The sequence below is a fragment of the Anguilla anguilla genome, chromosome 8 (assembly GCF_013347855.1).
Source record: "Anguilla anguilla isolate fAngAng1 chromosome 8, fAngAng1.pri, whole genome shotgun sequence".
Lineage (NCBI taxonomy): Eukaryota > Metazoa > Chordata > Actinopteri > Anguilliformes > Anguillidae > Anguilla > Anguilla anguilla.
Window position 1 is genome coordinate 34,581,950 of NC_049208.1, and position 16,511 is coordinate 34,598,460.

The 16,511-nt window shown below is 40.0% G+C and overlaps 3 gene segments (V, D, J or C); 2 read left to right on the forward strand and 1 right to left on the reverse strand.

Moving 5' to 3' along the window:
- Positions 1 to 6,085: 6,085 nt before the first annotated feature.
- Positions 6,086 to 6,690, forward strand: LOC118233527. The segment is given in 2 exon segments: positions 6,086 to 6,189; positions 6,374 to 6,690. Coding segments are annotated over 2 exon segments (369 nt in total).
- A 2,298-nt stretch (positions 6,691 to 8,988) lies between these two features.
- LOC118233498 lies at positions 8,989 to 11,258 on the reverse strand. The segment is given in 2 exon segments: positions 8,989 to 9,573; positions 11,123 to 11,258. Coding segments are annotated over 2 exon segments (438 nt in total).
- Positions 11,259 to 12,940: 1,682 nt separating this feature from the next.
- LOC118233511 lies at positions 12,941 to 13,511 on the forward strand. The segment is given in 2 exon segments: positions 12,941 to 12,992; positions 13,163 to 13,511. Coding segments are annotated over 2 exon segments (378 nt in total).
- Positions 13,512 to 16,511: the final 3,000 nt, after the last annotated feature.

The following is a 16,511-nucleotide window of genomic DNA, read 5'->3' on the forward strand; positions in this document are numbered from 1 at the left end:
GACACCTAACCCCTAACTGCTCTGGCGAATGAGAGGCATCAATTGTAAAGCGCTTTGGACAAAAGCGCTATATAAATGCAGTCCATTTACTTTCGAAACTGCTGAAATTTCCAGGATGTAGTCTACTTTTCAGCCCGAGCACTTTTATAGGCTTCGCTGCACAGCCCATGTTGTTGTCCGTCCCTCTTATCACATGTGGAATTTGGAAAACGAAACTTAAGTCCTCTATTTTGTTTCGTCGCTGTTGTAAAAGCAACGTTCGATTTGCAAAGTTGAGTCAGCAAGTGGCCAGCTCCAAGTTTCCATGATTCATAAACACTGAAATGTCCCGTGCGTAGATTTTATACTCCACTGTATTTATAATAATGCATTTATTTTTATTTCAACAGCAAGGCAACACATGTCAAAACACGTAGGCTACTGTACGCGGCGTTAGCTTTTTTAGCTTTGTTTTGTTTATATGGAGAGTCCAGTGTGGCCTGAAGTATTTATTTTATTAGTTATATATCTTCACGACATTTTCCCTGATTTTACCATTGTGGGATGAACTAATCAGTTTCATTCCCTTGCATCCCTTACATACATAATAACAATACATTGTTACACATACTATCGTTGTAATACAGTGAACTACTGTAAATAAATCTTTAGTATACAGCAGCTTACGCATTCTGATTTCAATTGAGGTATGAACTTGTTAGGAAACCTCTGCCACTATCATGTTTGGGATCCACTACAGTTTCATGCAAATGTATTGGGACAGTTGTGTTGCAGTTGTTTCCCTCTGTAGTAATCAAATTTGTATTTCAAAGCAAATGACCATGGTGCTAAATTCAGTATGTGCATTGATTTCATATGTTTTTAACTAATATTGAACTATATTACAACAATGCCATTCAAGTACTCTTTTTCTAAGTCAACATAAGCATTAGGACAAATGGCTTCTTTCTAAACTTGCTTGATAGCAATGAAGCCAAATACTGGAGGACTTAGGAGTCACCAGCATTCAGGCCATCCATGGAAGAAATGAGAAAGTGGTGAAAAAGTTGTGGGGAAAAAAAGCGAAATCCTAAAATAATTGCTGGTGATCTCTATACATTAGGAGTGAAAGTATCACAGGACACAGTGTGAAAAAACATAGAGGCAAATTACAAAGGCTACACTTCTAGATGTAAACCTCTCATCAGCAACAAGGACAGAAAGGAGAGATTGAAATTTGCAACAAAAATAAATAAATAAATAATTTTTAAAAAAAGCCTGATTAGTAGATTAGACAAACATAAACCTTGACCAGAGAGATGGAATGGTGAAAGTGTTTAGAAAGAGCGGAATTGCTCTGGACCCTCAACATACTACTTCTTCTGTTAAGCATGGTGGAGGCAGTGTGATGGCTTGGGCCTGTATGGCTGCATCTGATGTTTTATGTTGCCTTCAATAGTCTGATATTCCCAATTCACCTAATGGGATCTCCAACATATTCCTGATTCTTAGAAAACTATGACAAGGTCATCACTTGAAAGCAGGGTTAGTTTCGGCTTTGCTAAGGTTGTGCTCGTTCAGGCTGGAAAGTGGCAACATGTATGTATGTACCGTGGCTCCTTTGGCAGCTGCTGCTTCTGAATTTAACCATGTGATGAATTCCAGTGCTTCCTCCAGTCCCATTCGCTTGAATGATTTTGCCATCCTGTAGCCCATTCAGAGTTTATATCTGAAGGTACCTTTTCAGTGAAAACCTGAACGTATGTCAGGGGTGTTATTTTCAGGGTTATAAACCCATCTTTTCTAGAGTACAATGCCCACAATCATTGATCCCCACACTGATGTCAATAATCAAAATAAATCACGTTCATCAAATAATTGCAGTGAATCCATTTTGTGTGATTATATGAGCAAAATTAGTTTCGATAGCGCTTCACCAAGAAATTTGTAACAAAGCGTCTGCCAATCAGTTGCTGCATAGTGTGCCAGAGAAGAGAGAAACCAATCCACACCTGGTTATCCGCACCTGTAACCTATTGTTTGGTGGGGGGTTTTGTGAAGAAAATGGCACAAACTGCCTGTATTTTCTTCAATGACTCTTTATTTTTTACAGTTCTGACAATGCAGTTGTTTTAAGCCCAGTGATTTTGGAAAAGTTTTTTTGGGGTCTGCTCTGGCCTTTCTAGTGTTAAGAACAACACATAATGTATCATTTTTTAACGCACGTCCATGCAAGGTTAAGAACACAAAAAAACACACACAAAAAAAACTTTTGTGTAATTTCAACAGTCTGTGTTTAAAAGTCTCACTTTCTAACACATTAATTATACAGCATAATTGTAATGCAAAAGTAGTAAAACATTTTTAAAAAATGTGTGTTGGATATTAACAGATCTTTTTTGAGAGTGAGGCAAGAGGGAGAAAAGTGAGCACAGTTGGATGGGGCATGAAGTTCTTGCATCACAACAGCTAAACATAGCGGTGAAGAGTCCACGTGTCCCAGTCACAGCTGTTCACACATCAGAGCTCCTCTAACTGTGTGTGACAGGATTTGTATAGAGGAAGGGCCTTTGCATACCTGTCCTGCCTCACTGCTCTACACACTTTAAGACCCCAGCACTGATCAGTGACTGTCCAGTCCTTTCACAGACACTGACACAATCAGCATTATGATGATGTTAAACATTTTACTACTGGTGATGCTGGGACTCTTTGCTCAGGGTGAGAAAATCTCATTTCATTGTAATTGATCACTTGGGGTTTTGGTCATATTTTAGAAAATGTTTGGTAATTTTTCACAAAATCTTTTGCTGTGTTTATATTCAAATACACAATTATATAAAAACTTTACTGAAATATTTATGCTCAAACTAACGTTTATTCTTTTTCAGAATCAATGGCAGATGTAGTTTTGACCCAGTCTCCATCAGCTCAATCTGTTCAGCAGGAAACCATTGTCTCTATCAGCTGTACAGCCAGTCAGAGTGTTCACAATGACAGCAATGGCAACTGGCTCCACTGGTACCTGCAGAAACCTGGTCAGGCTCCTGAACTTCTGATTTATCGTGCCACCAATCGCCAGTCTGGGATTCCTAATCGTTTCAGTGGGAGTGGATCTGGGACTCAGTTTACACTGAAGATCACTGGAGTCCAGGCTGAAGATGCAGGAGATTATTACTGTCTGAGTCTTCATTATATCAGTGATAGCTGGGTGTTCACACAGTGATACAGAGCCGTACAAAAACCTCCCTCAGTCAGACTGCACAGAGACTGCACTGCTGCAGCTGGGACCTTCTGCAGGTGCTGAGGGGGGAGGCATTGATCTGTGACAATGAAGGGCTCTGCTCAAATTCTGAGCTGTTTTGTGCATTAATAACGCTCATTTTTTAATATAAAGATAATACAATTTCTCCAAATGTGAGCACATCCAAAACCTTCCTTTTAAGATCCGTTTTAATTATATTAGCATAAACCTTTCACTGAATGAATACACTTGAGATACTGGCACTTATACACTTGAGATATCAGCACTTTGTAAACACAAGGAAAAGATGCATCGATTTAACAAAAGACTGGAGTGGTGAATTGCAATTCAATTACGTTTACTGGACCAAAGGTGGGACTCAACACACACAAGTGAAATTTCTTGAATGTAAAGTTTGTACGTATTTGAGGTTTTTCCAGGGGTAAATTATAATTAAGGATCGAAATAGATTTTTTGGACATTGGTCAATATTCCCTTAATTTTGATGATGAGACTCAGAAACATTCTAGGATAATTCATGTCCTGTAGTTGCACAGCATCTTTGGAAATTAATACCGAATACCAATGAGCTACCGGCTACAGAGCATTCAGTGATGAGAGTGGCTCTCACACCCCCAGCAGTGTTCCTCCTGCTCTTTCCCAAACTCCAAACTCAGCTCCATCTTCTGCACGGTTTTCACTTTCACCCTCGGTTGTGAAAAACTGATACATCATAGGAAATCTCGCTCATTCATTTGCATGGATGTTGGTGTGAGCAAAAGCATTGTTCAAAAGTATCGTCATGATTTACAATAGGTGGAATTTTCATGTTTACTGAAGACTCATTTAAGTATAATTTTGGCCAAATTTGAATAAGTAATGCAGGATTGACCCTGTGCTCCCTTCCAAATTTTCAAGTAATCAGCATTCTATGGCTGTTGAGGACACCACTATGAGTTGAACTTCTATGCGTGGCACAAGCTGCCATTACACTGCGTGACCACAGAGAGGAGACAGAGTGCTGTTTTGCTGCTGATATTAAAGCACAACAATATAATAAGGGAGAGGAAACTACAGGGACCTGTTTCATAAAGCAGGATTACTGAGTTAGCTGGATAAGTGCACTGAGTAAAACCCAGAACCATCCAAAATATGGCACATGGTCTGAAGTAAAAAGAGCTGTTCCGGGTTTTACTCAGCACAGTTACCCAGCGAACTCAGTAACCCTGCTTTGTGAAAACCCCCGCAGGCTGGTATTACATTTAGACCTAACCGGTGCAGTCTAAAGCAGCACCACAATACAGTAGTCTGTCTATATAAGCTGAACAGGATGTATACTTCCCCTGTACATCTAAGTAAGTGATCTGCAGTGGGGGAAAGCAAGTGGTTACTGGGAGAATGTGCATTATGGGAGATGCAGTTTCTCTGTGCTCTCACAAAGTGATGGAGGACATTGAAACAATGGGCATGGAAGATGGAAGGCATGACTCCATAAATATAATCTCAGATAGAAAAAAGAAAGAAAAATAAATCAGTGATGAAACAATAATGCACGTTCCACTGCTGCACTGGAGATCATAGCAGTAGAGAGTGAAGTAGAGAGTTCCCTTCTACAGTTAGCACAGTAATCCCTCTGATAACACAAATAATCTCATTATAATCATCTGAAAACTATAGTGTTAAATATGAGGAAGGACCTGCTCATAATGACAAAAGACAAAGGTCATTCTAACAGTGTTTTAATTCACATTCTTTCCAGAAGGATATACAACATTTGAATAATTTCCTGTGCATGTATGATGTTACTGAATTTCTTATTTCTGATACTGAAACGTCTATCAGAACAAATAACACAGACATTCATTAAATACACATTTTCTGGAATATTAGTCAATATGCTGTCACCCGTGACCAATTATGGATCTATAAAAGTGCAATCTCATTTCAGAAATAATTCACTTCATGTATGCAATAAATATGTTGTCTGGATAAAATAGCATAGACTGTAAATGAATAATTCCCTGTACCTGACTGATGTCCTTGACTTTCTGAACTCCGGGTAATGAACCTGCAATCAGAGCATACAATATGTGAATATATTAAAGACAAATTTAACAATTATACCTCATATTCAAGGCAAGGCAAGGCAAGTTTATTTATATAGCACAATTCATACAACAATGTCAATTGAAAGTGCTTTACACAGTGTATAAAAATACTGATCAGGGAGAATAGGTACGAAAATACAAATAAGTGAATATATAATTTAAAAAAAGATAAATAGAGTAATAAGAATAGATAAATAAGTACAAATAAATAAAACTTAATTAGTCATAGATACTGCAGAACATGAAGTTTTTAAGCCTAGTTATGAATATATTTAGTGTTTGGGCCTGTTTGAATTCTTCAGGGAGTTTATTCCAGATGCACGAGGCAGAGTGACTAAAAGCTGCTTCACCGTGTTTTGTTTTCACTCTTGGAGTGTTTAATAGACTGGACCCAGCTGACCTTAGGGGTCTAGCTGGAATGTAAGGTGAGAGGAGGTCTGATATGTATTTTGGTCCAAGATTTATAGACAATTAGCAGTACTTTGAATTCAATTCTCTGACTGCTTGACAGTGTAGAGATCTGAGCCAGTCTTCACCAGTCACACGTGATACAATGTCAGAAATAGTAAAGGTGATGTTTGAATGTTTTACTGGGCAAAAAAGAAGTGAAGAGTGCACATGTCTCAGCCCTCTACAGACCCACAGCTGTTCACACATCAGAGCTCCTCTAACTGTGTGTGACAGGATTTGTATAGAGGAAGGGGCTTTGCATACCTGTCCTGCCTCACTGCTCCACACACTTTAAGGCCCCCAGAACTAATCAGTGACTGTCCAGTCCTTTCACAGACACTGACACAGGCAGCAATATGATGATGTTAAACTGTTTTCTGCTGGTGACGCTGGGAGTCCTTGTACAAGGTGAGAAAGACAGATCCATTTTACCTTGAGATTTTAAAGTGTTCTTCTTCTTTGTTTACTTTTTCACAACACAAATGTTTTTACAACAATTGGCATTTTGTGTAGTCAAATTCACAAAGGAATTGTGCATAAATTGAAAATATTTATCTGCACTGACATCCATTTCCATTTTGTTCTTTTTCAGAATCAATGGCAGATGTAGTTCTGACTCAGGATCCAGCAGCTCGGTCTGTTCAGCTGGGAAACACTGTCTCTATCAGCTGTACAACCAGTCAGAGCGTTTACGCTGGCGACAGCCTCTACTGGTACCTGCAGAAACCTGGTCAGGCTCCTAAACTTCTGATTTATGATGCCACAACACGCCAGTCTGGGATTCCTGATCGTTTCAGTGGGAGTGGATCTGGGACTCAGTTTACACTGAAAATCACTGGAGTCCAGGCTGAAGATGCAGGAGATTATTACTGTCAGAGTTACCACAGTGGCAATGTGTTCACACAGTGATACAGAGCCGTACAAAAACCTCCCTCAGTCAGACTGCACTGCTGCAGCTGGGACCTACTGCAGGTGCTGAGGGGGGAGGCACTAATCTGGGACATATTGCCAGTGGACCAGTAGGGGGCGACAATGAGCTTCTGCCCTAAATTTATTCCTCTCTGTACTGAAGAGGAGCTACTCTGTGTCATGCACAGAACCCATAGCAGAGCTGCTGCTGAACCACACACACTACTATACCTCAGCATCACAGGAAACACGTCGTATATCAGCTCACAAGGAGCAATGATCACCTAGAGTTCACCCTAAGCTGAGGATGTGTACTTCCTCCTAGAGGAGGAATGAGTGGGATTTCAAATTATTTTGAGTTAAATACATACATCAGAGTTTATGTAATTAAAGGTGTTTCTGTTCAGATGGTATCCTGGTGACATCTCAGCCACGATGCACTGAATCGCAGAATTTTTTATTTTCTGCGACAGTATTTCTTTGATTGGCACGATCATCATATTATTTTAAGTTTCAAATTTTGTTATTAGTTATTCAATTTACCACAACGTAGCATGATACAGCATGGACAGAATTCCATAACAAGCTCCCATATTATTAAATTATATCATTTTAAACTCAAAAGATATCAATGCATTCATTTTGAACCGATATCCCTTGAGCTTAATGCATTCAATTGCACAGGCATCCTTTATATTTCAGGCATGGGGTCAGTACAGGGTTAGTATTATCAAAACCTGTTTGTGTTTGCTGAATAAATGCAACATTGTGTATCTGTAAATTTGAAGGATGGAATATATGAAAGTGAGAAAACCCCTCAGATACCCGTCAAGTATCAAGATCACCAACTGTAAGAGACCCCTCTGATGCACCAAACAGCAGAAGTATCTGAGTGGAGAAGAAATGCGTGTAGTCTTACCTGGTGCTACATGGAACAGGACTAATTTAATATTATTTCAATTATTTAACTCCAAAATAATGTTTTAACCAATAACTTAATAGACCTCTTTTTCTCCATTCAAGAGGTGGAACAGATACAATTAAATGTTTCACTCCATGAAATCACAAGGAAACACTAAATGACTAAAACACTCATCGAAGCCACTGACAATTTTAAAATGCAGAAAATAATTTTTTTTTTGAAAATCTTTGGAGTATTTGAAATGCAAATAGTAATTGTAATCATCAAATTTTTGTAAGAATATGTTGTTTTCTGAATATTTATGAATAGAGAACCCATTTAAAAAAAAATAATTTTTGCATTTACAATGAAAGCATAATTTTGCTTGTCTGCTTATCTTCGTTTATAAAATATTATCTCACTTGAATGCATAATTGTCTTTTGAGATTAGACTGTATTTATGATTCTAGACACTTTAATTTAGTTATATTATGATACTTAAAGGTTAAGTTTAAGTATCACATTATTATTATTCTGTACAGATAAATAAGAGTGCAAGTCCCCTCAGATGTGACATCTCTAATCTGAGATTCACTCTAAGGCAGGCGTAAGGTACACCCACATGCTATTCTTAGCTAACTAGGGAAATGAGCCCTCTACCTCCTCATGCTCAAACAGCTGTCTCAGTGGTGGGGTATTTTGGGCTGAGAAACTGCAAGCTGTGGGGGTGAAACTCAGATTTGCATATGCAGGGCGGGGCAGGCTGGTTCTGCTGTCCCTCAGTGGGACTGACTCAATCTGGGAATAGAGCAGTACTGTGGCCAGGTGTCTGGGCCGTCCCCAGGGGGTTAGTGTGAGCAGAGCACACATCCTGCTGCACAGAACTGCACTGAGCGCGCTCACACATCACTGCTCCTCTCAGCAGGCCTCCAGAGCTGGGACTGCCCCTCCTTAACTGATTCCAGATCAGTTGTTTCACACACAACCTCTCATCACCTCCGTCTGGTCTCTGTCTGACTCTCTTATAAATTGGTATATAGTAATTTTTGTAATTAATTATAATTGTATTTTCCATGAAAAGAAAACTCATGTAATATTTCTTAGTGGTTTCTCAATACATTTCTGTCAAATAAACTGTACAGACAGGAATGGAAACCTATTTAGAATTAAACCACTGACTCAATAAATAATATATATTCTTTTTCAATTAACACAAAGTTTTATTTTTATTATCTTATCTGAATTCTTGGGAGAATTCCAAAAGTATTTTCAGTGGCAAGAACGTAATTGTGATTTCAACAGAGGGCTGTCCTCTTTGTGGAATCACTACAGATTTTGCACAAAAACACCAGGAGCACAAACGTCTATTTTTTATAATAACTGCCAGTAAAACAATATCTGTTCAAAGAATCTTTATTATTTCAATGATTTTTATCTAACAGCTATTGCCAAAATCACACAAACACAAATAAGAAGGCAGGTATGCATATTTGTTGAGGACAGAAGCAGAGCACGTGAGACATTAGCAGTGACAGCTCAGGCTGGAGGAAGGATTCACACACAGGCCCAGCTCAGTGTGCAGCAGTAAGGAGCAGAGAGGCTGAGAGCAGAGCAGGGTAAACACAGTGTGATCAGAGTGTGTGAGCTGGGCCTGCACCCGCCCTACTCAGCACAGTCAGCTCTCCTCAGTGTCTGAGGGAGGGCAGCCTGGGAGCCCTTTGTGGCCTCACAGGTCAGTGACCCCGCCTTCATCCAGTCGTCCGCACTGAGAGTCAGGGAGCTGCTCCAGCTGTACAGGCCGTCCTTCCCCAGGACCCCGGCGCTCCCGGCCACGCCCGAGCTCCTACTGGTACCGTCCACTTTCCAGCGCAGAGTCCAGTCTGACGGGAAGCCCTTGTTGGCCAGACACACCAGTGTGGCCTTCCCCTGCTTCACCTCCACACTGGAGGGGGGCAGGACTGTGAGGGTGGGGACTGTGTCACCTGGGAGACAGAGCAGAGATGTGGTGAGGTCAGACAGTGGACACGCCCCCATGTGTCAATCATTCTGTCGGCACAATGAGATATGAATGTGATGCAGAAATTATCAGGCGTCACACTCAGGCAGTGGCTGAAGTGAGTTTATCCAGATTCACCTCACATTGTAGAATAAAATGCATCCTGACACGATTAAATATTCAGTCTGCTTTTTTTTAGTTATTATGATTATTATTATTATAAACTGTGAGTGCACTTCATGATGAGAAAATTTTGCGCTGCAACAGAACTCTTTATTAAAGGTTTAATTGCATTCTTCAGCTCTTGTACAGCTTGACCTGCTTTTGTAAATTATAAATCAGTTCCCTAAATAATATCCTCAACTGTTAACGAAAGAATAAATAAATGCATAATGGCATTAAACACTGATAATCTACAGAATGAATCACATTTTCTGAAGTTTCCTTTGTGTTCCTTCTCATTTATGAACTAAACACGCAGTCTGAAAACAGCATTACCAACTTTTCTTAAACCTTACTACAATGTATCAAATAGAAAAACTAATTCAGCAAAAATGGAAATTTCTCACATTTTTAGCACTGAAACCAATATTCCGCAGCCTACAGAATGCTACGACATGGCTTATTATTATTTTATTTATTTATTTTTAATTACGTGGATAACAGTCGCATTGCATGTCACTGAGAAAACGATGATGTTCGTAGTTCCCTCGACTGTACCATTAATACCATTGGACTGTTCAAAAATCAATGAAGCCGTTGTGATCCTATGGACGTGAAGTACACCAATGCAATTTATTTAGTCCATCTGGAGCACAAAATCGAAAAGGCATGGACTGCATCTGACAATCGGTACTGTCATCTAAGCATCAAACAGACTGACAGACTGAAGTCAAAGATGGATAGATTAAAAATAATTTGAGAATTATTTTTCCACGTATCACAACAATGATTAGCAATTCGATTTACAAGGTCTAACGTCGGAAGATTTACAGCATATTTTAAAAGAAAGCAAAAACACCGCAAAGGATGGATCTGAAAGAGCATTACTTACGTCCAACTGACAATTTTGTTCCGCTACCGAAAGTCCTCCACAGTGACACAGACTCATTCACCCGCCGTACAAAAACCTCTCACTCAAGAGACACAGCTTTCCTTTACCCTTTCCCGTTCTTTCTGACCATTAAATGTTACATGGCCTTTGATTTTTAAATATTTTACGCAAACGCAGCTTAGCTACATTGTTGAGCTTTTCACGTGTTCTTTTATCTGTCCAGCTGAACACCTGATTCAGCCTGAATTATATAAAATGTGGAATGTTTACAGTGAGAAAAAGCTATTTGTGAAGTGAATTAAAATGAATTCAGAAGGATTTGAGATCAATTGCCAATTTTGCAAATAGTAAGCCTACTGTTTCTTGTTAATTCACGCATCACAAAAATGATTAGCATTTTGATTTACTTCGTCAGAAAATTGCAGCATCTTAAAATGAAACAAAAATCGATAGTGATGGGTCTGAAAGAGAAATTACTTACGTCCAACTGATAGTTTTGTTCCGCCACCAAAAGTGACCCACAGTGATGCAGACTCATTTACCCGCCGTACAAAAACCTCACACTCAAGAGACAGCCGTTTGCCTTTGCCATTTTTCATTCTTTCTGACTTCCGTGGCTTTTGTTTGTTGAATTTGTTACATGTTGCATGCCCTTTGATTTTTGTACACTATATCCTCTGCAAATGTAGTTTACTTTGATGAGCTTTATGTGGATCTGTTTTGTTCGTCTAACTGAACTACTGAAACAGCTTGAATATGATAAAATGTGGAATTTACAATGCTAACACTTCGTTTAAACTGATAGAATCTGGTCGAATCTTATAAAATTTTTGCAGAAAAAGTTTAGAAAGGCGGGTTGTGTCGCCACTTACTGCCGATTTCCAGTTTGGTCCCGCCACCGAAAGTCAACCACAGTGACTGAGTCTAATTAACCGGACGTGCAAAAACCTGCCTGTTGGACAGATCGTTCATCTGACTGAATAGTGTTAGAAAGTCCTCTGCTGGAGAATCGTGGAAGAACAATTAAGATGATATTCTGAAAGCTGTTAAGATCGTATTCTCATTATTAAGTTTGAAATATTAATATTAAATATGTTTCAGTGCCTGTGCTGCTGAGTCTGTGCATTGCAGTAAAGACATGGTGGGTAACAGCACACACATTGGGGGAGAGTGAATGATTTTCAGCACTATCCAGGATGGAGTTACAACTGTGTCCATCGAGGATCTGAAATAAATGTTTTCATTCATGATGTAGGCCTTCAAATATGATTTGTCGTCCCAAACTAGAGCAAAATTCTAGTCTGTATTCAATTAATGTGCGTGCTTATCTTTTACTTGAAAATGATAGCATTACACTTTTTCTAGCAAGTTGGGATTTATCATTGTTGAACTTGTCAAATTGTGTTTGTGAAGGCAAAATCCAGATTTGCATGTAAATCTAAGCGAAAGTGAAGCAATCCTCCCTGAATCCAGAACTTTCCAATCCCAGTGTCTGGCTAATTATTCACAATGATACCAACTACAGAACTGAAGAAAACATACGTTATTAACGTCTGGAAATCATTTACAGCTTTAAAATGTGTCATAGACAGTAATATAAACATGTTTTGGGATCTTTATAATGTCTAAAGCTGCCAGCTTTGTATTTGATAAACACAAAAGTTAAGCAGTAAGGAAAAAATACTGTGAGGTGGGTTTCCCCATGTCTTCAACTGGAGTTAAAGGGTTACAGGTGAGAACAGACTCCCAGTTTCCTGGGGTTCAATGAGGGCCACAGACAGTCAGCATCTGTGGGGAGAATCACACACCATTAGTGAAGCAGTCCCAGAGTGAGGTCCCCAGGCTCTGGGCAGTGGCCTTTTAATCTGGAGGTGGGGGGGGGGGGGCTCTAAGTGCTGAAGCTGGAGCCCCTCCTGGAAGAGCCTGCTCCCAATCACTGAAGAACTGGTGTAATTACTGCGGTTCTGTTTGTATTCCTTCACTCTGGCCTCTGACTGCTTTTCATGATCCTGCAGACACTGGGAATCGGGAGAGGTGACGAGAAAGAGAGAGAAAACAAGCACAGCTGGGCGGGGCACCCAGTCCCTGCATCACAATGAGGAAAAACAGCAGTGAATAGAGCACGTGACCCAGCCCTCTACAGACCCACTGCTGTTCACACATCAGAGCTCCTCTAACTGTGTGTGACAGGATTTGTATAGAGGAAGGGGCTTTGCATACCTGTCCTGCCTCACTGCTCCACACACTTTAAGACCCTCAGTGCTGATCAGTGATCACAAACACTGACACAGGCAGCATTATGATGATGTCAGTCTTTCTACTGCTGGTGATGCTGGGACTCTTTGCTCAGGGTGAGAAAATCTCATTTTGTTGTAATTGATCACTAGGGGTTTTTGTCATATTTTAATAAATGTTTGGTATTTTTTCACAAAATCTTTTGCTGTTTTTATATTCAAATTCACAATTATATATAAACATTACTGAAATATTTATGTTCAAACTAACGTTTATTATTTTTCAGAATCGATGGCAGATATAGTCCTGACTCAGTCTCCGTCAGCTCAGTCTGTTCAGCTGGGAGACACTGTCTCTATCAGCTGTACAGCCAGTCGGAGTGTTTACAATGGCAACTACCTCCACTGGTACCAGCAGAAACCTGGTCAGGCTCCTACACTTCTGATTTATTATGCCACAACTCGCCAGTCTGGGATTCCTGATCGTTTCAGTGGGAGTGGATCTGGGACTCAGTTTACACTGAAAATCACTGGAGTCCAGGCTGAAGATGCAGGAGATTATTACTGTCAGAGTTTACATCAGATCGGTAGTAGCTGGCCGTTCACACAGTGATACAGAGCCGTACAAAAACCTCCCTCAGTCAGACTGCACAGAGACTGCACTGCTACAGCTGGGACCTACTGCAGGTGCTGAGGGGGGAGGCACTCAACAGAGACACTGAGGGGCTTTGCTCAAAAACATTGAGTTCAGTGGATTATTATGAAATCATTCAGATTCCCTATTCAAAAGGATTACACTACATTTTAATTTCAGTGCATCTTAGCCTTTATTTAGGAATGTAATTTGGATAAATTTCCAATGACTTTGCATTTTGAATTCATTGTAAAAGAGTTTAACACAAGATGTCACAGAACCTTGCAGCAGTGAACAGCAGGCAGTCCAGCACAGTGGAGTCACTCAGTCCAGAGCTCTCCCAGCACACATCACACAGGCTGCTGTTACACACCCTGACCAATCAGAGCTCCACTGCTGCTTCTGATCTGATCCTCTAACACCATAATAAAAGAGCACAAACTACAGTCTGATAGGCACTGCTGACCAATCCTGTGAGCTGCTGTGTAGAAGGGAACACATCATTATCTGCATGGTCATCGTAGGAGGGAGGGATTCATTCAGCTCACTTGTCCTGTTTTCACTGTGGAAAAAGTGAATCCTCTGGTTGACTGTTTGCCTGCAGTCTGCCTGTACCAGCTGCACAATGTGAGCTCCCAGATTCAGTGGCTGTGCTGCTCAGCTGATTGAGTGCAAAATGAAAATTAGTGACAGTTGGCTGCATGTGTTTAAGACCTTTTGTATCTGTGCACACCAAAACTAATGAAGCAAATACAGATGATGACAGATAAAAGGTTAAAACTTGGTTTAAAAACATGAAATAAGTTTTCCAAGGTTTACTCTGCTTTCCCACTATTTAAAAAGAAGATGCATCATTCTCAGTCTGCATTAAATACAGAGAAAGAAGATCTTCTGAGCGAAATCAGGAAATATTCACGATACTACAGTATTTCAGTCTTCATTAATAGTATATTAAATACACTATAACTGATTGATTCCCAGTGCCTGACTTATGTCCTTGATGTTCTGGAATCTTGTAAAGAACCTAGCATCAGAGCTCACAACATGCACATTTATTAAAAACATATTTCACAATCATACTTCATATTCAGCCAGTCTTTACCAGTTACACATCTATAATTGTACAATACAATATCAGAAACAATAAAGTTTAAGTTTGAATGTTTTAGTGGGTCGAACAAGAAGTGAATTGTGCACATTTTCCAGCCCTCTACAGACCCACTGCTGTTCACACATCAGAGCTCCTCTAAATGTGTGTCACAGGATTTGTATAGAGGAAGGGGCTTTGCATACCTGTCCTGCCTCACTGCTCCACACACTTTAAGAACCCCAGTACTGATCAGTGACTGTCCAGTCCTTTCACAGACACTGACACAGGCAACATTATGATGAGGTCAGTCTTTCTACTGCTGGTGATGCTGGGACTCCTGGCACAGGGTAAGATTGACAGATCCAGTTTAACTTTGGATTTTTGTCATGCTACATTTTCTTTCTTTACTTTTAACAAAGGAACTTTGTTCTCAGCATTGTCATAAATGTATAGTCAAATTTACCAGAATATTGCACAGTGTTTGAGAATATTAATGTGCTTTGACATCCATGTCCATGTTTTGTTTTTCAGAATCAATGGCAGACATAGTTCTTACACAGGATCCAACAGTTTGGTCTGTTCAGCTGGGAGACACTGTCTCTATCAGCTGTACAGTCAGTCAGAGCGCTCACACTCTCCACTGGTACCAGCAGAAACCTGGTCATGCTCCTAAACTTCTGATTCAACATGCCACAACACGCCAGACTGGGATTCCTGATCGTTTCAGTGGGAGTGGATCTGGGACTCAGTTTACACTGAAAATCACTGGAGTCCTCGCTGAAGATGCAGGAGATTATTACTGTCAAAGTTACCACCTTGGTGGTGTGTTCACACAGTGATACAGAGCCGTACAAAAACCTCCCTCAGTCAGACTGCACAGAGACTGCACTGCTGCAGCTGGGACCTACTGCAGGTGCTGAGAGAGGAAGCACTGACCTGGGACAGCAGTACTGCCAGCTGGGCTGTAGGGGGCAAGGATGAGCCACCACCCTCAATGCACACCTTTCTGTACTGAAGAGGAGCTGCTCTGTGTCACACACAGAACCCATAGCAGAGCTGCTGCTGAACCACACACACTTCTGTACCACAACATCACAGGAAACACAGACTATCATTTCACAAGTAACAATCATCACCAAGGACGTGTCTGAATCAGAGCAATTTCTTACTACTGATCATTCTAGTAGGATATGCTTTGTTAAAGGTTGTTAAGGTAAATTTCCAAAAATGGAGTGCACTTAAAAATAGCTGGATTAAATACCCACAGTTTTGTGTTTAGTAGACAGTACATGCTTTGAGGATACAATAATTCGGAGGCTGAATCTGGACTAAGCTCTTGAGTCTCTAAGTTCACCCAAAAGCAGAGGATGAGTACTTTCACCCAGAGGTATAACAAGTGGGATTTCAAATTAAGTGCTTTCAGAAGGAAAATTCACATCAATTACACTTCTATCCAGGTGGGATCTCACCTGCCCTGGACTGAAGCACAGTATCAAATTTTACATTTTGCTGTGATATAATTCCTTTGATTGATCTGATAATTATTTTCCTAAAAATGGTGTGATTGTGTCAGAAAAACCAGTGATTGGATGAATTTGTCCTTTCATCCATGTCTTCCAAGTTTAAAGTATGCAATATTCTTATCAGTTCTAAGCTTCAAGCATTTTACTTTGCACAATCAGCAAAAATATAATTCTCTGTCAAAGTCAAATGTTAGTATATACGGGAGATATCCACATCATATTATATTTCAGATATGGATTCAGGTCTTGATTATTATTACCAGAACAGGTTTGATTTTGGTGAACAAGTGTATAATTGTGTACCTTGAATTGTCAAAGATGGGATACAGAACACACAAGGGGTCTTACACACACCATACAGAAAGTGTTTACTGTATCAGTCCCTCTAC